Below are 23925 nucleotides of genomic sequence, written 5' to 3'. Positions count from 1 at the left end.
AAAGAGGATGGTATGCACTTGACGTTACCCCATGTACCAGAAAGCCTTACAGCAGTCCTGCAAAAGGAACAGACACAGAAGAAGACGGAGATAGAGAAAGGAGAGATAAAGAACCCACTGCTGAGACCACCACGGACGATGAAAGAGATCGAGAAACCAACAGGTGCCGCAGCCCTACAGGCCCAAGCCCTGGTATGGAGGAGTAGAGAAAAGTAAAGACAGAAGTTACCAGTTGACAAGTTTGAAAAGTTTTTGCAACGTTACTGTTTAAGAGATGTGCCCACATAAACTAATGTGAGAAATGAACCTTAAGGCTATGAACTGGCTATAGCCACAAACTCTCGCAGTGTAAATAGTTACACCAGAGGGTACCACCACCAGGGCCAGCCTGTTTAGGGGCTTGGCTCGCCTGCGACCAGGGAGCACGTCCATTATGGGGCCTTGGCTTACCTGCAACCAGAGAGCATGCCTGTTTATGGGGCCTGGCTCTCCACCACAAAGAGGGTACCTGGTCAGCACCAACTGTGGAGGCCGCCTCTACATCCTGCCAGAAGAGGCTGAAGGCGCGGATCCACCAGGCCAGGTATGCCCTGAAGACCACCAGCCCATGAAAGCCGCCTCTACATCCTGCCAGAAGTGGCTGAAGGCGCGGCCAACGGGAGAGGCAGATTGGAGGAAAGGTCTGGGGAAGTAGATGGCCCAGATCTGGTTACCAAAAGGACCGGTGACCTGCCTCCTGAAAGGGTTTGGGTGGGTTAACGGACTTGTGGGTGGAGGGTGGTGATGTATGGTACCTGGTGGTTTTAAAATGTTTTACCATGTTTTACTGTTTTATGCATTTTAAAATGTTGTCTTGCAGCCCGAGGACGTGCTGGTGATAACTAAGGGGGAATGTGGCGCCCCTGACCTGGTCAGGCACCACTGAGTACTGCACCCATGCTGGGGACAGTACAATACAGGTAATCCAGAAGGCTGACCGAGGTGTGACTACACAGGCGCATAGTGATCAGGTCTCACACATGTACCTTTGAGAGGACCCCTGGGGATCCCAGGAGGGGGCAAAGCCTTCACCTCCACTGGAATAGTGGAGGGGGTAAAAAGCCTCCATCTCCACTCAAGGGGTGTGGTGGAGAGCCTGGTTGCTAGGTGGCGTAGGCAAGAACAGGAGAGGAGGAGCAGTGAGCCAGTTCAGTGTGCAGTTCAGGGGGAGCAGACGTCAGGAGCAGACCCCTGGGGCTGTTGCAGTCTGACAGCGTCTGCGCAGTGGCTACCGACGGGGGAGAACGGTCACCTAGTAGTGCTACCCGAAATCCATCTTCAGCTAAAGAGAGAGCAACGGAGTGGGAAGTAAGGAGACTGCTAGGGAGTTACCAGGCCCAAACGGGTAGTAGGTCCCAGTGCAGGGATAGATCCACCTTTCCTTGCCAAACCTGCTTGAGGGGGCACTTCACACCCCCAGGAACACACTGAGGAGTCCGCAGCCACGTCGCCACAGTTGGGGCCCATAGTTCACAGGAGGCAAGCAGCCGGAGTGTCCTGGTCCAGGCTACAAGCAAACGGACAAAACGAAGGGGAGAGAGGCTTCAGCAACTTCCCTGGGTGACCCCCATAGGGACTAAAAGTCGGGGTTGCCCCAAAGCGCAAAGGGCTAAGGGAGGCGAGTCGGTGGTCACCCTCATCGGTCAGCCTGAAGGATACCTGGTTCCGGCCTGGTTCATCCCAGCTACGCCCGGGTTACTCACCCTGCCATCAACTGTGAGTAAAACCCCTGAAAGACATTCTGCTTGTGTGGAGTTATTCTGCGCCTTGTGGTTCTACACACCTACACAGGGCCCTGGGGCTTGCCTCACTCTCAGGAGGCTATTGCAGCTGGCTGCACCCACCATCAGCCCCAGGCATCCCTTAACCTGCAGTGGCGGTCCCCACTGACCGCAATTCTGAGAGTGGCGTCACGACAATCCTAAAAGAAGATCTCCTACCTGTGACAAGATCGAGCCGAGTGGAGTCCCTGAAGGTAATGCACCGACACTGCACTTGTGGGGCTTCACATACACATCGTCTTTTTTATGCAGATCCTGCTTAAAATCTTTAGAGCCGACCACACTCTTTACTGAGTGTATAGAATAGTAGGCTCCATAGCAGGTAACACAGGAGCCAAGGACTGCGAGGGGTTAAACTAATGGAAAAATGCGAAATGACCACATGTAAATATATGGATTTATAGGCATGGTGATTGGTCAGGAATGAGAGGGAGGGGTAAAAAGGGGTTTATAAGATAGTGCTGTATAGTCTCCCTCCCTCCTAGACTTTGGATCGTTGATCAACACCCACCCTCCCTCCTTCTGTTTTGGTATTTTGGTCAATACTCGGTTCCAAGGTATGTTGTTGTCACAGCAGGCGGGTTGTTTGGGCGATGAGAGAATTACATGCTCACTGCCTTGGGGACAGTGATGAGGCATGGGGAATGAATATGTGGTTGGTGGAGGTCAGGGCTCAATAGGGTGATATGAAAGGTTTGGAAATAATGATTAACAATAATTAAGCTGTGGCCATTTGTCTACCCAACATCCGTCTGTGGTGTGATTTATTTGATTACAGTTGGTTAATGTTAAAGGTCATTGAGGTTGGTACGTGGTAACGAAGATCGAAGCAGTCTGAAAGACACCGGCAACAGAATCACTGCAAGAACAACGGCAAAGCCATCAGGAAGCTGATAGCTGGGACTTTCCTAAAGTGCCTTCGCCAGGGAAAACTGAGCAGCTGCGCTGATATTTTTTAGGAGGATTTGAACCTTAAAGTGGCTTTGTGCACACGATGTCTTTAATCTGACAAAAGAGTTTTATGTCACAAAGCAGCTTCAGGATAAAGCCAGTGACCACCGGTGCTCTTGTGCTCGTTTTCGTGGTAGCTTAATCTTCAGGGTCTTTGCCTATATCTTCAATTTTTCAGAGCGAGCTGCTTCCAAACAAAGCCTCTAGCAAAATAAACGTATTACGTCTTTTAACCGCTCCAAGGTTTCAGTATCCTAAAACTGTTATATAAAGTTACAAAGTGCTGGACATGTGCACAGCATTTTCAGTTTGTCATTGCGGTGCAGTATGTTCATTTTTGTTGCGGCTTTCTGCTGCTTTTTTAGGCGGATTCTGAGAAGGAGCTCTAAGCCTGATTACCCCAATGATCATGATTTTTTTTTTTAATATGGAATAAATTCATAGTCATAGCCATATATATTGAGCTCACTTTGTTATTGCTAACGCTGTGTTGATGTTAAAGAGCTTGAATGAGGTTCAGTACAGTCCTATGAGACCTCAGCAGGGTTATATAAGTCTTTTCAGAGCAATTGAAGGCTTTTTAGTACTTGCAATTTGCTGCAAATCACTTCACTGAAAAACTAATATTGGCGAAAAATTTAACGAAGCTGGAGAATTTGAATTTCAAAAGATTGGTTCATTTCTAGTGTTTAGGATTTTATTTATATAACATTTCCTTTAATTATTTTTTTTGTATTTCGGAATACCCCTTTAACTTAAGGGTACTTTACACGCACATAGGTCATTTTATGCATGTGCGATCTCGAAAGATCGCACTTGCGATCTAGAATTTCACATCGCTAACAAGATCGCTAGCCATGTCGCAGCATATAAAGTACCCTTTACAAAAATATGAAATCTGTAGGAATGCAGAATATATGTGTATTTTAACTTAAAAGGAATCTGTCAGCAGGTTTTAACTACATCATCTGAGAGCAGCATAATGTAAACAAAGAGGTCCTGAATACAGCAATGTATCACTTAGTTTAGTGGGTTCAGCGGTTCTGACACAATCAGAGTTTTTAGATTTAGCAATGCAACAGAGCTGAGAAAGCTAACCTCCCCCACACCAGGCTTTCTAGGTAAGTTGTCTATAGAAAGTGAGGTGCTAATCAGGGAAGGGGGTGTGCTGGACTAGCTGACCTCTAGCTGACCTAGTCCAGCAATGATAGTCTGCTGAAGCTAAAACAAACATTCCAGGTAAACAGCTCCACACAGAGTGATAAGAGGCGCATTGTTCAACTCTGTGTATTCACACCTACGTCACGCTGTGTTTAGATTGCATAGCAAAAACCTGCTCACAGATTGCCTTTAAAAAAATAAATAAATAAACATACATATTAACATGCATATTGGAAAAGTAAAAGAAACTGGGCATCACATTTGTCAGATTTCGACTCTGGCAATAAAATCCTTATATTTGTATCAATTCCACTGGATGGCTAGGAAGAAAAATATTTTTTGATAATGCAATTGACTTTAATTACCTTTTTCATATCCTCATATGTCAAGAACAGTATGTCAAAATCCTCTTTGTGCGTGTACAAGCCCCTTACATGATCAAACCACGAGCCACTTAAGACTGTAAAATAAGATAAATGCTGTCATTATATAATTTTAAATGTATGAGCAGTTTACAATTTCATTGATCACTTTTGCTGTAAACCTCTGCATGATTTTCAGTTTTGTATATGTAACTTGAGGGATAACTTACAGTTTAGAAACAATCACTATTTCAGGAGGCTCTATTGAAGAAACAATGATCATCTGCAGTTTGTTGCTAAAGAAAGACCTAAAGGGATCTGTCACAGACATTTGTTATCCCATCTGAGAGCTGCATAATGTAGGGGCAGAGACCCTGATTCCAGTGATCTGTAACTTCCTGGCATTTGTGCTTTAGTTTTCATAGAATCACTGTTTTATCTACTGTAATTATACTGATTACTGAGCTCATTATAACCCCACACAAACTACTGATTGAGAGCTTTCTGTGTACACTGTGCATAGGCAGAAAACTGCTAAACAGTGGTGGGGCATGGCTATGCAGAGCTCTTGAATATGGAGGACTACATGACAGAAGGTTTACTAGTCCTTTATGGTGATAATTAGAGATGAGCGAACCTTAGGTTCAGTGTTTGGATTTCGGGTTTGGAAACCGACATCCTAAAAAACAAAGTTTGGGTTTGGCGTTAGAGTGAGTTACGAGTGCAAACCACTGAAGTGAGCAGCACAGTGATTGGGTATGAGTGATTCTCCGCCCTGTGCAAGCCGCGTGCATTGCTTGAATGGCTCACTTTTGGGATAAAATCAGCATGATCAGATGTAGTGTACGCACAATGAAAAAAAAATTGAAAAACCCGGCTCACCGTCCACCGTAAGTATTCTGTTTATGGCTCGCTGCATGTGGGTGGAGCCACAAAATGCCCAATTACTGACTTCCATTGAGGTTCGGATCAAGTCGGGGTCAAAAACTCTTTTAAGGTTCTAATGTACCTGGCGAACTAAACTTCCAAAGGTTCGTTCATCTCAAGTGATAACACTATGTAACAAAAAAAAAATTCTGTTCCTGGGTTAAAAGTGTTATTTCCTGTTTAATTGTGCATTTCTTATTTTGGTAAAAGTTGATGTAACCCCGAAACTTCGCTTTTGTGGCTGCCACAATAATTTTAGGATTCCTATGTAGTCCAATAGTAAACTCACTATATTCGAATGTCATTGTTCATGTGAACTACACAATACTGTTGTTTCATTAGTCTGATAAGATTTGTGTAACTAAAGTGTGATAACCCTGGACTATCAGGTCGTCACAGGGTACTGCACAAACTGTCCTCCCGTGCAGTATTCCGAGTCCCTCATGGTTTTGGGTCCCTATATTATGGTGTTGCTTCCAACAGCAAATCAAATCCTAGATACACTCTGCACCACACCCACCAGACACACCAGTGGACGGCTTGAGTGGAATAGAGTCGCCCACCTGGGGGGTCAGAGAGGGGAACTGAGGAGTGTAGTGAGTCAGTAGTGAGTAGCGAGTGAGGAGTGAGGAAGTAGTCCTCGAACTGTGAGGAGCTCAGAGGAGGTTGGGAATGGTGGTTGCCAAGTAAAGCTATATAGGTTGCAGATGGTGGTCTGGACCTAGAGGAGTCGGACCCTCGGTCGCAGGCGATTGCGACTAGGTGCCTGGACCTGTCAATGAGGACGGTAAGCAGCTTGACACTATCACCGATCCTGGACCGAAGGCACGGTGGGGTACATGGACCCAAGGTCGGGGAGAAGCTGTAGGCAACCTGGCAATTAACCTGAGGAGAACGGAGCCTTTATGATCTGTTCCCACCAGCTCCAGAATCGGGCACTAGTGCAACTAGGGGGATAGGGCCTTCCAAACAAATGGTCCAGAAAATCCCAAGCATGAGCCCTGAGAGCAGGCTCACACACCTAGCCACAGTGGGGAGCTGGGCCCAGTAAGTTTCAGACTACTGGGCCACCACATTGAAGTTAAACTTAGTGCCAGGAGGCAGGTCACGGATCACCAGGCAACACTATAGGGGACGGAACCCGTACGAGCTCCCCTCAAGCGACAGCGATACCCCGAGATTTGGTTTATCTGGTTGTTGGCGTCTACTTATTGACTGAGTGAGTAACTGAGTGATCCCTGCATCCCACGGCATCCCACCGAGTCCTGGGGCCTTCCCCTACCAGTGGAGGGCAACGACACCTTGCTGCCCCACTCCATCACCCCGAATACTCCCAACAGCAGCGACGGTATTCCTTCCTTACCGTACACCATGGGTAGTGTCACGAACTATATCTCCCCTGTAAATACCCTCCTTATATATTATATATATATTATATTATATATATATATATTCGAGTGTGGCCCCTAGCCCCAGGGTCTGGAGACCCTCGAGCCACGAATAATCACCCCCGGATCCGAGCGGTTTGACTGCTGCAGGGGCGGCACTCCCTCGAAAAACTTGGCGTCACGAAAAGTATCCAGACAGGATCCACTTACCTGGGTGATGTGCGCCTTGAAAGTCCAAACTGCGTGTCAAAAGTCCCGTTTCCCGCCATTTACGCCATCTTCCACCATCTTTGGCACCAAAACGCTATCTTCTAGACCAAAAGCGTGCGAAGCAGAAGCCCCGCCCTTTGTTCTGAGAGTCTGCCCAGAACCGGAAGTTCCCAGAGTGCCCAAGCACAGCATTGAGTGGTGGGCGAAAACCGAGGGGGCGTGACGGCATGTAGCAGCGGAAGAGAAGCAGGGACGCCAGGACTCTGCCATAACGTTCCTGGGCCCCGCAATGGCAAGATGACAGGAGAGCGTGACTGTTCAGCTGAGGATACTGCTCCCAGGACAGCTGCCTGGAATGAGATGCAGAGGACGACCGCAGCAGTCCAAGCCCGTGAAATTGAAGTCTCGCGCGAGGAGCGGGTAAGCAGCTACCCAGCCCAGGTTGACCCGCCTTCTATGGCTGCGGGGTCCTGTCTGCCCCCGCCCGCCGCAAGCATTCTACCGCTGTCACCTCCGCCCTCCACCTCGGCTGATCCCGAGACGCTGCCCACAACACCGTCAGCGGATTCCTCAACTCCTGCTGGAGATGATCAGGCCGCGGCTCCTGATCAGATTGTCCTGGTTACCGTGGAATCGGAACTGGAGGAGATGGAGGAAAGCGATTCAGGTTCCAGCACTCCAGAGGCTGCATGGGTACCACGTTTTGGAGGAAACGGCTATCGGATGTCCCTGTCCTCATGCGTAATACGGGAGTTAGAGATAATGGAGGTGGAAGAGAAGTCCACTTCAGATGAAGAGATCCCAGTCAATACCATTGATGTGGTGGTGCCCATATCCTGTTGCTGTGATTTGCCCGGGCACTTTGCGAGAGTGTGTCCAGGAGGTGCCCGGCGTTAACGGGACCGGAACCTGCAAGTTTCTAAGAGTTTTGTGCGGACTGTCAGCTTTGTTGAATGTTCTCCAGAGTTCCAAATGGAGGAGGCTGTCGGGGATCGGCTGAAGGGTCCCTGATGGAAGATGACAGGAAAGTTATGCTATAAATAGACTACACCCCCTTGTTGAACCTTTTTCCGCCCTTTGTTATAAGTAAAAGACCATCAGAGCCTTGGACAGTGCAGTGCTGGTAGACGGCACCAGGAGGCCCCGGTGGGGGTCGGCGCTAAAGGGCAATGGCTACCAGGTTTCTCAGGACTGCTAGCAAAGTCGTCTTTGCAACACCCGGGACCTTAACCTTGTCATGGACCCACAAGTAGGAATGCAGCGGGTCAGGTTGTTTGGGTGGCGAGTTGATGGGATCCGGGACATTGGGACTGGACTGTCGCAGGAAGAGGCTGCAACAGAGTAGGTTGAGCCTCTGTAACTAGCACAACCGGTAGCATTCCATAGTTAAAAGGTGAACTCTAAGAGTTTAAAGTAACGTTTAAGTAATGTGCCTCCCTAATGTGGGACGTGAATTTGTAAATAAATAGTTATTCTTTTTCTTCTCAGTTAAAAAAATAAACCTCTGGAAGTCCTGTAGCTCGGGGATGAGCTACGTTTAACCAAGGGGGAATGTGACGCCTTTGGACTATCAGGTCATCACAGGGTACTGCACAAACTGTCCTCCAGTGCAGTATTCCGAGTCCCTCATGATTCTGGGTCCCTATCTTATGTTATTGCCTCCAACAGAAATCAAATCCTAGATACACCCTGCACCACACCCACCAGACAAGTGGACGGCTTGAGCGGAATAGAGTCGCCTTTAAAAACCTTAACGACCGCGTGCAGTAAAATTACGTCCTAAATGACATAATGTTACTGCCCGCGGTCTGCAGCCGGCAGCATGCCGCGATCGGCGCACATCTCAGCTGATTTTCACAGCTGAGATGTGTGCCTGCTAGGCACGAGCAGAATCGTTATCTGCTCGTGCCGATTAACCCCTTAGATGGCGCTGTCAATACGTGACAGCGCCATTATAAGCGCGATTGCGGTAATGTTTTACTTACCGCCCAATACCGGAAGTCACGTGACGCGATCACGTGACTCCCGATAGTTGTCATGGTAGCACAGGGTCATGTGATGACTCCTGTACTACACCTGACTTGGTTTCACTTTCGCTGTGCCAGCGGCACAGCAAAAGAGAAAGACAGCGTATCTGCTGTTTACAGCCTTGTAGCTGTGATCAGCAGATACTGCAGAGCGATCGAAATGCTGATCGCAATAGCCCCCTAGGGGGACTAGTAAAATAAAAAAAAAAAAGTTAAAAAAAAAGTTTTAAAAAATTAAAAAAAAAACAACAAAACCTAAAAGTTCAAATCACCCCCCATTCGCCCCATTGAAAATTAAAGGGTTTAAAAAATAAAAAATATACACACATTTGGTATCGCCGCGTTCAGAAACGCCCGATCTATCAAAGTATAAAATCAATTAATCTGATCAGTATACGGCGTAGCGGCAAAAAAATTCCAAACGCCAAAACGATGTTCTTTTGTCGCAACAACTTTTGCGCAAAATGCAATAAGAGGCGATCAAAACGTAGCATCTGCGCAAAAATGGTACCGTTAAAAACGTCAGCTCGAGACACAAAAAATAGACCATCATTGAGCCATAGATCCCGAAAAATGAGAACGCTACAGGTCATGGAATATGGCGTAAAACGTGCGCCACTTTTTTCGGACAAACTTCCGATTTTTTTTAACCCCTTATATAAAAGTAAACCTATACATGTTTGGTGTCTACGAACTCTTACTGACCTGAGGCATCACACCCATACATCAGTTTTACCATATAATGAACACAGTGAATAAAATATCTCAAAAACCATAGTGCTATCGCACTTTTTTTGCAATTTTTCAGCATTTGGTAATTTTTTGCCATTTTCTAGTACATTATATGGTAAAACTGATGGTTTCATTTAAAAGTACAGCTCGTTCCGCAAAAAATGAGCCCTCACATGACCATATTGACTGAAAAATAAAAAAGTTACGTCTCTCAGAAAAAGAATGGCGAAAAAAAAAACGGAAAGCGAAAAATCGGCCGGTCGTGAAGGGGTTAATGGTAACCAGTATCCCTCTCTTCCCCATGCCCATTCGGCAAAGCTTAAAGAAGACTATGAAAATGTGAATAGATTGTTAAACGCATTGAAATATGTGGAATATGGTTGGGAAGTAATTGGAGATTTCAAAATGGTTACATTCTTGGGGACACTTCAAGGAGGCTATACTAAGCTTCCATGCTTTCTTTGCCTTTGGTATAGCAGGGACGCTACCACAGAGAATATAGGCCTGAACATACTGAGTTTCTGTGGGTAACAACAACATTAAATGGGAGCCACTTGTAGACCCTCTTAAGGGTGCTTTACACGCTGCGACATCGCAAACGATATATCGTCTCGGTCACGTCGTTAGTGACGCACATCCAGCGCCGTTAGCGACATCGCAGCGTATGACACTAAGGAGTGACAATCAACGAGCGCAAAAACGTGAAAAATCGTTGCTCATTGACACGTTGCTCCTTTTCCAAATATCATTGCTGCTGCAGGTACGATGCTGTTCGTCGTTCCTGCGGCAGCACACATCGCTATGTGTGACACCGCAGGAACGACGAACATCTCCTTACCTGCGTCCACCGGCAATGAGGAAAGAAGGAGGTGGGCGGGATATTCTGGCCGGTCATCTCCGCCCCTCCTCTGCTATTGGACAGCTGCCGTGTGACATCACTGTGATGTCGCACAAACCGCCCCCTTAAAAAAGAGGCAGATCGCCGGCCAGAGCAACGTCGCAGGGAAGGTAAGTCCGTGTGACGGGTGATAGCGATGTTGTGCGCCACGGGCAGCGATTTGCCTGTGACGCACAACCGACGAGGGCGGGTACGCTCGCTAGCGATATTGGTACCGATATCGCAGCATGTAAAGTACCCTTTAGGGTACTAATGCCACCTTTCCACATCAAACTAGGCCTCATGAAACAATTTGTCACAGCTTTGGACAAGGAATCAGTGCCATTCAAGTATCTACAAGATCTCTCCCAAAGCTTTCAGAAGCAAAAGTTAAAGCTGACATTTTTGTTGGCCCTCCAATCAAGAAAGTTATGGTGTGTCAAGAGTTTCCCAAACTCCTCAAAAGAAAAGAGACAGAAGCATGGATCAGTTTTGTTAACGTAGTTACAGGCTTCCTTTGGAAACCATAAAGCCGAAAACTGTTGCATTGGTTGAGACTGGGGAAAAGCTATATCAAAATGGGCTGCACGACGTCTCAAAGTCCATATCCTTGATGCCCATCTTGATAGGCTCAAACAGAAGATTTGAGCCTATTGAGAGGAGCAAGGAGAGTGCTTCCATCAAGATAATATAGTGCAAAATGTAGGATTCCAAGGAAACTACAAGGAAAACCTGATGGGGGACTACATTTGGGGATTAATGTGTAAAGGTGATCTTACATACCCTCACAAGAGTGAACATATCTAAGTTCCTTTTCATCAATTTGTAGCATTTTGATTAAAATATGCTAATGATTTGAAATATATTGTATTTAATTTTCATTATGAACTTTAACCCAAACATTTGTAATTTTCCTTAAGACTGAATTCCAAGTTTTTAAACTTTTCAGTGTCCTGACCGCAAAATCAAAGTTTTTGCAGGCTAGTACATTTTTTCCATGTTTTTATGATATAACCATTTAAAAATGACATTTATTCCCTGGGAATAAAAATCATGTTACATAGTGTAATCTCTTGATGATAAAACAGTGATTTTGTCAAAACTACAGCAAGTAGCCTAGAAAATGACACATCACTAATATTAGGGTCTCTGTCTCTACATAATGCTGATCTCAGATAGTGTGGTAAAATCTTGGTGAGATATTCTATTTAAAAAGAAAGTGTCATCTATAATATTCACTAAGGCCCTGTGTGCACAGTGCAGTTTTTGGTGCAATTTTTGGTGCAGTTTGTTGCCCTAAACTGCATGTATTATCCTTCCCACCAAAGTCTATGAGGATCCAGAAAGGCTGTGCACACGTTGCTTCTTTTTTGCCTGCAGTTTTGGGTGCAGGAAAAATAAGCTGCATGTCAATTCTTTTTGTGTTTTTCCCTGCTTTTTTTCCATTGAATATAGTGAAAAACTGCATTGCCAAAAATACTGAAAAGCGGCAAAACCGCATGGGCAAAATCTCATGTATTTTTTTTTATTTTTTTGATTGCCATTGATTTTTTTTCTGCCAGAGGGTGCGTTTTTCTGCCAGAGGGTGCATTTTTTGCTGAAGAAACAAAACTGCAGTGTGCACATAGCCTTAGAAAACCAATTGTGGCCCATATATTGTAAAGAGTCCTTTTATTAAACACAAGTCCTATAAATCTATAGACTCAGAAAAGTATATCTCTGATCAGACCTCTTGTGAAGAAGCACTGTTGCGTCAGGGAGTGCTGCTGAATTCACATAATTTGGTAATTGTATGTATATTCCTCTATTGCGAGAGATTTTTTCGATTTTCATGAAATAAGACTCATGCCTGTATCTAACAGTAAATGTTTATAGCACTATCACTTTATTCTTCCTCATATTTTGCTGTGATTCTAAAGGATCTTAAAAATTTTATGAACACTTGTTCTAAATTTTCTTATCCATCACAACTATAAGATATGCTATTTTAGTATAACTTGATCCCCCTCTATTGGTCTTGTTTATTATTTGATCTGCTGGCAATAGAATATTCAAGTCCATTTAGTGTTTATGCTATTTATGCATCAATTGATTGATATACACTTCATTGGTTAGTAGTCATAACTCATAAGAGATATATTTATAATTTCTAGTGTGGTCTAATCATGTCACGATGAATAGGCAGAGCAGGGGACTAGGGCCCCTAGATTGGCTCTCAAACTAGGGGGGCTATAGCTATCCCTTATCTCCGAGTTACCTCTGAAGGTGAGACTGTCTGAGCCTCCAACCTTACCCTGCTCCTCACCAGCCCTGATCTTATCCCCCCTCCCTCCCAACACCGGGGAAGGGCCGGGACAGGAGTGTCATAAAACCAACAGAGATAGACAAACAGGGGAAACCAAAACACAACACAACACCACACAGACCAGACCATCTTAAAAAAGTGGGGAGTAAATTTGATAGGTTTACAACAACATGTGATCTCAGAGGTAATCAGCAGGCTAGCAGAGTTTAACTTTTGCTAGCCTGACCATTAATGAGCCCAAAACTGGTTGACACCTGAGCCTACCTGTGTAACTCAGAAACACCAGAAAAACATACTGTGGAGCAGGCCTGGAGTAACCATAGGGCAATTCTGGCAAATGCCAGATGGGCCGGTCCCTGTAGTGGGCCAGTCCCTGTAGTGGCCGCTCTATCTGTAGCCACCGCCGCTCTACTCAGCAGTGTGCAGGCCGGACTGCATTATCTGCTGTGCGCACACTAGCTGCAGCAGGACCAAGAGGCAGTGCGCTATGCCGGCCTGGCTGTGTTTGATCGTGTGCCCAGCGTGCACACACTGCTGAGGAGCACGGCGGTGGCGGTGGCGGTGACCGCAGCTTCCTCCTTCCTATTCAAATGTATTTGCGTCTTTCAGGCAAAAATACATTTGAAGAGTGCGCCGGGACTGGGCCCCGCCCCCAACGTGCAGCAACGTAATGAGATCAGCACCTCGCTGACGTCATCACAGTGCTGCGGGCGCCACACTGGATACATCAGGCAGCGGTAAATGCTCAATGGAGGAGCCGAAGAGACAGGTTTAATTAATGGGGATGAGTGGGGAGAAGCAGAGGACACATCATGGGGAACATTTGTGAAGGAACACAGCTTTGTGACAGGCAGAGGGGGAGTACTTTATTCCGGAGGAGGGGAGAGGCAGGAGTGTGTAGTGATGGGGTAGAGTATTTTGTGTGTGTGTGTGTAGGGGGTGATGGAGGGTGCATTGTATTATGTCTGGGGAGGTGGAGTGGGGGGTGCATTATATATGTCTGTGGCGGAGGGGTAATGGGGGATGCATTGTATTGTGTGTGTGTGGGGAGGGGGTAATGGGAGGTGCATTGTATTTGTGTGTGTGTGTGTGTGTAGGGGGTGATGGGGGGTGTATTGTATTTGTGTGTGCAGGGGTATATGGGGGTGCATTGTATTGTGTGTGTATGAGTGTGTGTGTGGGGAGGGTTAATGGAGTGTGTATTGTATTGTGTGTGTGAGTGGAGGGCTAATGGGGGTGCACTGCATTGTGTGTGTGTGTGTGTGTGTGTGTGTGTGTGTGTGTGGGGAGGGGTAATGGAGGGTGCATTGTATTGTGTGTGTTTAGGGGTAATGGGGGTGCATTGTATTGTGTGTGTGTGTTTATGTAGGGGTAAAGGGGTGCATTGTATTGTGTGTGTGTGTGTGTGGGGGGAGGGGTAATGGAGGGTGCATTGTATTGTCTGTGTGTGGGGAGGTAATGGGGGTGCATTGTATTGTGTGTATTGTGTGTGTGTGTGTGGCTATAAGACGCACCCCCCACTTTCCCCCAACATTTGGGGGAAAAAGTGCGTCTTATAGCCCGAAAAATACGATATATTAAGGAGAGAGGCAGTGTGGGGGTATATTAAGGAGAGAGGCAGTGTGGGAGGTATTTTGCATAAGGGCGGTGTAGGGGGATATTTTGTGAAGGAAGCACAGCAATTATTTATTCAGGGGCACAGCATGGGAGATATTTATATTTATGGGGCAGTATAATGATACTTTTATTTTTAAAGGTGCTGTGTGGGGAAGTGCTGCTGAAGAATAAAGAGGGAGGGCTTCAGAAACGAGCAGTGGCACGAAACCTCATCATGGCGTCTGTACTCCGTGGAGACAAAAGGGCTCGATTCATACCTATAAATGTACCTGAATGCAAATGATTATTTGTGATACTGCCTGCGTCTTATCAGTATTGTGGTTCCTGTATGGTCCGCAGTCTGCTAACAACAACTCCCAGCATCTCCTTACCATTGTTAAGGACAAGCTGGGAGTTGTAGATTCTGGCATCTTCCGACCCTTCACCATTGATCTGCATTGTAAAATACAGAACGTTTTCCGAGTGGAAAACACCAGAAGACTGGAGCGGTCACTTGTTTTAATCACTTTATGGTTTTAGAAACCTGAAGTGGGTAAAAAATGCTCAAAAGCCTGAACCTGTGCACAGCGAGTAGATGGAGATGGTCATTTGAGTATTTTTCATAGTAGTTTCCATGGTGGGATCTGCTGTCAGAATCTGTAGTGTGAACAGCGTCTGATGCCGTCATGACATTCAGCGAGTTTTGAGCAAAACTCTGTGTGACAAGTCCCAGCGGTGAAACATTTAGATGATATTTGACAACATCTATTTACCGCCATTGTATTCTGTCATTTCCATGTGTTCTATGTCTGTGATATACCATTATTTACCCCATTTTTTAATATTTGTTTATGTATGTTATTGTATGTTTTTTTATATTAAACTTTTCTGAGTCTATAAATTTATAGGACTTATTATTCACTAGTTAATATTATATATACTGATAAGCAGTATATTCCATGCTGTTTTTATTATCTTTCTATTTTATTTTTTTTTTTCTATTTGTGTAAAAGATTATGAGAAAGCCATTTTTCTGAAGATGCTAACATCATTTAGAGATATATTTTACAGTAGCTGCATAACCATAGGGAATACAAGAATATACTTATGTTACGCCCTGGGAAAACCACATAGTCACAGAAGTAGTCCACCCTCCTTGATTCCACCAAAAACCCACACCCAGGTACAACACACAGCCATTAAAGCCTAGCCACCCTCTCATGACAATAGGGACACACCAGTGGGCGGGATCAGGCGGATGAGAACACCCACCTAGTGGTCCTGAGGTGTCAGGGGCGAGAACATAAAAGTTGTTTGAGTAGACTGTCAAGTTCTGACAGTGGAGTAGAGTGGAGTTGAAGTCTGACAGTGGAGTGAGGGGTAGGGGCCCCTGGACTACCTGACTAGGTGGCAGACAGCAAACAGGGCCACAGGCGACGGAGATTCAGTCGCGGGAGACCTTAAGTGGACCGGGGCAGGGTTGTAGCCCACCAGTCCCGATAGTAGGAATCCGGTCCGTAGGCCGTGCACAGACGGGGTGACTGGACCCTAGGACGAGGAAGGTTCCATGCCCCTTGTTAATTAACCAGAAGAGGACGAGGTTTCAGGCCTTGTTCTCCAGAAGCCCAGAGAGCGAAATGGAAACCCAACGCGGGGGATAGGGTGTCCGTCAGAACCCACAGAAATCCCAAGGGTCAGATTTCGCGGTCCACAGCTCCCAAACATACACGGTACCGAGAGTGGACTTCCCCGTTCCATGCGGAGTTGTCCCACAGAAGACACAGACACTGAGTGCAGGAGGAAGGACCCCGTTTGCTACACCTAGGTGTGGGACCCGAATACACCCACCAACAGCGACCGGTCACTGGTAACTTGGTTTACCACTGGACTTGTGTGCAATTCTTTGAACAGCGAGTACATCATTGACCCCCGGTCCAACCCGGCACGCCACCTCCAGCAACCATTACTCCCGTGTTCCAGAGCCTCAGGACTACACCTCCCCTACCCATGTAGGGTATGCCATCTTGCTGCCCCGCTCCATGAGCCCCGGGCGCCCCATCACCAGGCAGTGGTGGTGTCAACATCCCTCACCGCAACCCACGGGTGGCGTCACCGACACATCAATCCCCTGTAAATATCCCCTTCTGACAGTTGTGAGGACGGACGGCCGTGCGAGCCCGGGTCCGGTCACCACTCGAGCCGCAGCAGCGAACCCGGATCCGAGCGGCCCCAGAAGCGGCATCGGCCCCCACCCGCAACACTTACTGATGTCTAGGGGAGGGTATTTAAACATAAAAACAGAATAAAGTAATTCTTTTAAAATAATTAAAAATTAAGTCCAACTTGAAAGCTTCAATTATACAGTACGTCATGTTCTGAGGACACGTTCCCTACAATCTCAAATCAAGTGCCTGGTCTTTAAGATGATCCTTATAACATAGCACAAAATGGAAATGTTTATCATAATATATTACAATTATTTCTTAATTAGGTGTTATATAGCCAAAAGAAAATTATAATTCATTATAATAATACTTTGTAATAGTAGCACTGATTCTGAGGCTACTTAGTGATAATTACTCATCTAAATAGCTGTTTAGTTTATTTGCCCATAAACCCTTGTGGATTATGATAAGAAATAGTCCAAGGACAACTGTCACATTAAATATTTTAGCTGCGTATGGTTCTTTTCATTTGCAGTTCTATTTAATGCTACTATTCCAAAGTCAATAACATTTGACTAATACTACAGTGATGCATGTAGCACTATTCTTACTTTTAAATCGATGGATACCACAATAAAACTCCAATGGATCATTATAAGTAAACTTTTCCCTCCTGTGTCATTGGTATCTGAATGACTGATCCAGTAAAGCATTTTCCTATATAAATGTAAGCTGCGTCACAGAAGTAAAAGTGGCCTTAAGTTTACTTACAGAACACTTTAGTGTTAGTGTTCATTTTGCAGGTATAAAGGCTAAATAATTGTAAAACTTAAAAAAATACTACAGTTGCATTGCTTATAGTCATATGAAAAAAACATTCCTTGCATGCTTCTATATTACCTTTCCCTGATATGAAGAGGTCTATGAATATTTCCCAGTCTATTTTACATTTTAACCTTGGATTCATGTTGTAAAAGTGATAGAAGGACACAAGGACATCTTTTGGGTTTCGGCTTACATATATAATCTGGAAAAACAAAAGAATAAATCTGAACTCTTGAGTCAATGTGCTTATTTGTTGTATTGGCTTACTTCATGAGGTGGCTCCTCCAAGGCCAAGATTTAGATGGGCCCATGAGTATCAGTGCAGCAGGCAGATGAGACACATGAGAAATGGGTAGTAGAAGCACTGGAGGCTGCAGGTAGGCAGAAGACCAGGAAGCAGGTAGCAGAAGCACTGGAGACTGCAGACAGACAGGAGATCGGGAAGTCAGTAGCACAAGCACTGGAGGCTGCAGATAGGCAGAAGACCAGGAAGCAGGTAGCAAACGCACTGGAGACTACAGACAGACAGGAGACCGGGAAGCCAGTAGCGCAAGCACTGGAGGCTGCAGGTAAGCAGAAGACCAGGAAGCAGGTAGCAAACGCATGTGGAGACTGCAGACAGACAGGAGACCGGGAAGCCAGTAGCACAAGCACTGGAGGCTGCAGGTAGGCAGAAGACCAGGAAGCAGGTAGCAGAAGCACTGGAGACTGCAGACAGACAGGAGACCGGGAAACCAGTAGCACAAGCACTGGATGCCACAAGCAAACAGGACAAAGGAAAACTAACAGTATTAATACCAAGACATAGTTATGTGTCTTGGTGAGCCTTATATAGGCCCAGCAGATAATCACTTGGTAGCACGCTGTGCCATCTGCAAAGCTCGATGGAGAGCACAACAAAGTTCAGTGGACTAGAGTGAGGGGAGAAAAACCTTTTATCTGGGACAGATGTGTAACATTTCCCCCCCCACCCCTCTAAGTGCCCCTCCCAGATGAGTCCATAACAAACAAAAGCAGTTGCTTAGCATGAAATCTTTTGAGCAAGAGTTGAGCATTTATGTCCTTTTTTGGCACCCAACATATTTCCTCAGGAGCGTATACTTTTCAATCTATCAAGTAGGAGAGATTACCATGAACCTTCTTACAGTCCAGAATTTGGTTGATTTAATACTCTATATCTGGATTAGAAGTAAAAGCGGGGCAGACTTGTCAGTATGAGAGAATCAATTGAGGACCAGTGGACATAGTAGAGAAAAATGAAAGGCATTAGGGAATGTCAAAGTAGAAGGTAGTTTAAGACGGAAGGTGACCGGGTTTATTTGCTCAATAATTTGGAATTGGCTGCAGCTTTATTATCTTGTACCTCAGTCCAGATGCTGTGGATATCCTTATACTGTTCACAGTAGGAAGTAGGCTTTTATCTGGCATAGAAGTAGATGAGGTTTGTGACCAATTTCCCAGAAGATTCTGAAACAGAACTGTTATGAGTGAAATAGGCCCAAGGGAGCAATTCTAGCCTGTTATCTTGGTGGGAGTTTGAAAAAAAATTGTAACTACTGTTCCATGGACTGGACTGGCCATTACTTTAGGGGAAAAAGAGGAGCAGTCCAGGTACATTTTTTTGTTCTTGCAGAGCACCCTCCAGAATGTGGAAACAAATTGCACACTACAATAAAAGACAATATGAGCTGGAAGACCATGGAACCAGAAAGTTTCTTTAAAAAGCTCTTGAGTAATTGGAAGACCAGGCAAGGGCACAAAATGAGACATTTTGGAGAATCGGTCCACAATAATCCATTTAGTAGTGAACCCCTATGCTTCAGAAATATCAGTAACAAAGTCCACAAAGATCACAGACCAACAATCTTGTGGAATTGGAAGAGGCTTAAGAGGACCAAGAAAGACTAGACGAGATGGTGTGAACTGTGCACAAGTGTTGTTACAAATTTTATGACATCTTGTCACCATTTGGGCAATCAGTGGAAATGGGAAAGAAGTTCAGTGGAATGATTGACTTCTTGTTTCTTGTTAACTGGAGAGGAGGGATGACTAAGCCAAGGGTAAGACTTTCTTTCAGAGTGCTTTTCAAACCAGAGAACGTCCCTTAGGGGATGAGCTGGAGGAAGAAGAGATGTCAGTAATCATACTTTCAGTTTCAATTGCATAAGAAGGCAGATCATCAGCAGTGTCAGATGGATCAAAGTACCTCAGCCTGTGTTTTTTCTTAGCCGGGTGATAGGTGAGGATGAAATTAAATCTTAGGAAAAAGAGCAACCATCAAGCTTAGCGGGGATTCAGCCTATGAGCAGGCTGAAGATACTCTAGGTTTTAGTGGTCAGTATAGATAGTCACCGGGAACTTAGCTCCTTTAAGAAGATGTTGCTATTCCTTAAGGCAAAGTTTAATGGCTAAGAGTTCATGGTCACCAATGGAATAATTCTGCCATGCTGGAGAAAATGTTATTGTAAAGAATCCTCAGGGATGATTTCTTGCTCTAGAGGAATTTTGAGAGAATACAGCATCTAGACCAATAGCAGAGGCATCCATTCAAGGAAGAATAGTCTGTTCACAATAGTTAGTGTAAGAATGGAGCAGTAGAAAAACGAGACTTGGGGTTTCAAAAGGTTCGAAGATCAGACTCTGACAAGTTCTGGGAATTAGAATTAGTGTTCTTCTGAGTTAGGGCCATTATTGGAGCAACCACTTGAGATTAGTTTTTAATAAACTGGAGGTAATAATTAGCAAAGCAAAAAATCTTTGGTGAACCTTGAACTTGACTCGATGCGGCCAATCTAATATGGCATAAACTTTATATGGGTCCTTTTGAATGCCACCAGAAGAGATGATGTAGAAAAGGAATGACAATTTTTGCTGCTTAAATAGACATTTTTCGAACTTGGCGTACAGGTGATTGTGTTGTAGTTTCATTAGAACAGAGCGGATATGAAGGTGATGAGAGTTCAAGTCTCTGGTGAAGATTAGGATGTCGTCTGCATAGACTAAGACATTCTGTTGCAGAACAGCACAAAATATCTTATTCAAAAAGTGCTAGAACATAGCCAGTACATTGCACAATCTGAAATGGCAGATATTCATAGTGACCATTGTGTATGCTAAACACAGTCTTTCATTCATTGCCATCTTTGATGTGGATAAGGTTATGAGCACTGCTATGAATGTCATCTGTGTGGGTGCTGTTCTGAAGCTCCCTCTGGTGGCCAGGAATGATAGTGGAGCTAAATCTTAGCCATTGACTCAGACAGGTGTCGGTGTTAAGTGGGAATTGGGGAAGTCCTATTGCAGAAAAGTCTGGTTTATATAGTAGAGCACTTTCTGCCCGGCTGCTGCCGGTTATAATTGTATATTCCCTGTCTCTGTTCCTGGCCTGGAGATTTGTCCTTTCCTGCATCCCTGAGCAAGACTTCTGCAGATTTAATTTAATCGTATAAACGTATACCTTACCATCATATAAAAATAAACACCAGACAATAGACAATGATTGAAAAATATCAAAAGGATAAAACTCAAAGTCGAATATCAAGATTTTCTATATATGCAATAGCATTATCAGTATAGAAATCATTCTTGTCACCATGGTAGGATCTCAGGGGGCACTCCTCAACAATGTGCTGGATAGTTTGACGATCTGCTCCACAGTCACAGGACAGAGAGTCAAATTTTTCCCACTTATACATAAAATCTGCACAGACGCCAAAGTTTGTTCTGATATGATTTAGAGTAATCCATGTTTTCCTTGGTAGATTGAAGCCTGGTGGAGGGTTTTGTAAGTTCGCGAACATTTGGGGATCACCGTCTACTACACTGACCCAAAGTTCTCGCCATTTCTCCTCTAAATTGAAGTCTTGTTCATGCAAGGTGATTGCAGTTCAGATGGGTGGGTGTCTCAATCGTTGCATTGTAACATCTCTGATATTTTGATGTTTTTGAAGTTTTTCATTATTCACTACTTTAGTGTATGGAGCTTTTGTCTTCTTAGATTTGCGGGTGCGATATGACTCAGGACAGGTAACCAGTGAACAGGTGTAGGTCTAATAGCACCAGATATTATACGCATAGAGTTGTTCAGCTGAGTGTCAATTAGGTTCATAAGACAGCTATTTACCCATATTGGAGCACAGTATTCTGCAGCAGAGTATACCAGAGCAAGAGTAGATGTTCTCAAAGCAGATGTTGTCGAGCCCCAGGAGGATCCACAGAGTTTCTGAATAATATTGTTACATGCTTTCAGTTTCTGTGCCACTTTATCCAAATGGGATTTAAAAGTTAAACTTCTATCAAGGATTACACCTAAGTACTTAGGATTGAAATTGTGTTTAACAGATTGGCCTTCAAATTTGACTGCTGCAGATAAGTTTCAGTTTTTGCCTTGATTTCTGGTTTACACCTTAGGGTGTTGTTTTTCCTTGTTTTGCTGTGTATTTGTTTTCTTGCAGGTTAAGTTTTGTTGCTATTGTGTTGTGAGCACGGGGGTTTCCCTTGTGCTGGCTGTCCTGCAGGAAAAAAGATTTTTATCCCTGTCTGATTTGATTATTTGCTTTTCTGTATTTTGTGTTATTTTGGTATTTTGTTCTCCCATTATTCACAGGAGTACATGGTATAGTGGGGGTGAGGTTGTGTGATCTCAAGGGCCTTTTTTACATCGGGAGTTTGGTATTTTTCTATAGGGATTTTGCACTGACCACAATCCGTTCCTTTCCTGTGCTTTGTATCAAGTTAGTTGGGCCTCGCCTTTGCTAATTCTATTTTTCCTGAGTATTGTGTTTTTCTATATCACTGTAATCTTTATATGTGGGGGAACTACCTACTCCTTTTGGGGATTGCTCAGAGGCAAGGTAGATTTCCTCATTCTGTGAGGCGTAGCTAGTTTCTCAGGCTGTGATGTGGTGTCTAGGATTTTAGGAACGCTCCATGGCTACTTATAGTGTGGTCTGATAGTCAGGGGATTGCGATCAGCTCAGATTTCAACTACTCCTGTTTCTGGGTGTTTTTTCACCTATGGGAGTTTTTTGTAATCTTCCGTGGTTACCGGATCATAACTGAGCAACCATGCAGGTCTGACAGACCTTGGTAGCACCTTTAATCCTGTAGAATAACTCAGAGATGAGAGGCAATGGACAACAATCTTTCAGAGGAATTTTATTCAAGCCCTGATAGACTATGAACGGTATCAGAGTGCCATTTTTCTTTTTAAAGAAGAATTCTGCACCAGCTGGGGATAAAGATTTTCGGATAAATCATTATGAAATTCTCTGGTGCTCCAGAATCAATGAATGCTTGTACTGTGAAAACAGAATAACCAAAGAAAACAAACATAGGTATGAGTAATTTTTATTTAGTGTACGACAAAGGTTCATCCAATGTGATACCTCCTGTCTCATCTAGGGGTTGAAGTTCCCCTGTTTGGTATTCAGTTTGGAATAGTATGTGAGAAAATGATCCCAGTTACCACAATATAAACAGAGTCCTTGTGAAAGTAGACAAGAATTTTTTTGGCCTGTGACAATCTCTTCCGACCGATTTGCAAAGGTTCCAGTGCAGTCGTCTTGGAGGTAATTTTGACAATGCTCTTGGAAAAGAGACATGAAAATCCACAGTTTTTTACCTAGATCATTGGTGGCTGATGTTGAGGAGCCGCTGGAGAGACCTGAGGAGTTTGAGGCAGTGCATCCATATGAGCGGCAACATTTTGCATAACCTAGACAAGGTCACATTGGTTGGCAGCCAGTTGTGCCACAAGTCCAGGCAATTCATTTGTATCTCACAGGAAAGGAGTTTTCTTGTTGCTTTGCATTTGGGATCTTAGTATTCTTTGCCTTTGGGGTCTTAGTATTCTGTTTTAGCTCACCTGAAGAGTTAGATCCACCAAGTGTGGGGTGATACAGGGATGAAGAGAAACATGCAGCAGTGCTTAAGCCGACTGACTGCAAGTAAATTTCACCATCTCCTGACCAAAGTCGGTAAAAGTCAGGAAGGCAGAAAGAATATCAACAATAGGAATGAAGAACAAAGTATACTTCCCCTAAAAAGCAGATAAGAGGAGACACCCATTTAGTTGACAGTTATGGTGCAGTTACTAAATATAAAAGCCCAGGATGGCAGAGAAGGGGCATAGTTGACCCTGTAAACTCATACTAGGACGGACGTGTGAGTAGCGGAGTAGGCTTACAGCCGATAAGAAGGCCAAATACTGATTCCTGTAGAAGACCGAAAACTGATTCTTGAAGAAGACTGAATACTGATTCCTGAAGAAAACCGAATACCGATTTCTGAAGAAGACTGAATATTGATTCCTTGAGAAGAACCCCTTGATACTCTATCCAGACAAGAACCCGAGTGAACCAGGCTGTTGCTTCCTATCCAGAAGTGAAGGACTGGGTCACGTTTCAGTGAATAGGTGGCTGGCTTGCTAAGTGAGGGACGTTATCCACTAAATTGGACTTGCGGCCTAGCTGTGTTGTGTGTGCTGTAGCAGACCTTCACGCTGTTTTGTGCATTGCTTAGCTGTTAATGACAGTGATGGAAAGAGGGGTAACACTGATGTTGCCCTGACAGAGAGAT

At 44.6% G+C, this 23925-nt stretch overlaps 1 protein-coding gene across 2 annotated transcripts in view; it reads right to left on the bottom strand.

Moving 5' to 3' along the window:
- The window catches only part of LOC142295230 (amine sulfotransferase-like), a 91397-nt gene that overhangs the window by 5743 nt on the left and 61729 nt on the right, over positions 1–23925 (bottom strand). For both annotated transcript variants that reach the window (XM_075338323.1, XM_075338321.1), the window contains exons 4-5: positions 17422–17548; positions 4298–4392 (exon numbers count right to left, since the gene is read on the bottom strand). In XM_075338323.1, coding sequence (XP_075194438.1) covers positions 4298–4392; positions 17422–17548 — 222 coding nt within the window. The remainder of the gene's footprint in view (positions 1–4297; positions 4393–17421; positions 17549–23925) is intronic.

The sequence above is a fragment of the Anomaloglossus baeobatrachus genome, chromosome 3, assembly GCF_048569485.1.
Source record: "Anomaloglossus baeobatrachus isolate aAnoBae1 chromosome 3, aAnoBae1.hap1, whole genome shotgun sequence".
In the NCBI taxonomy this organism is placed as follows: domain Eukaryota; kingdom Metazoa; phylum Chordata; class Amphibia; order Anura; family Aromobatidae; genus Anomaloglossus; species Anomaloglossus baeobatrachus.
This window is presented reverse-complemented; position numbering and strand designations above follow the sequence as displayed.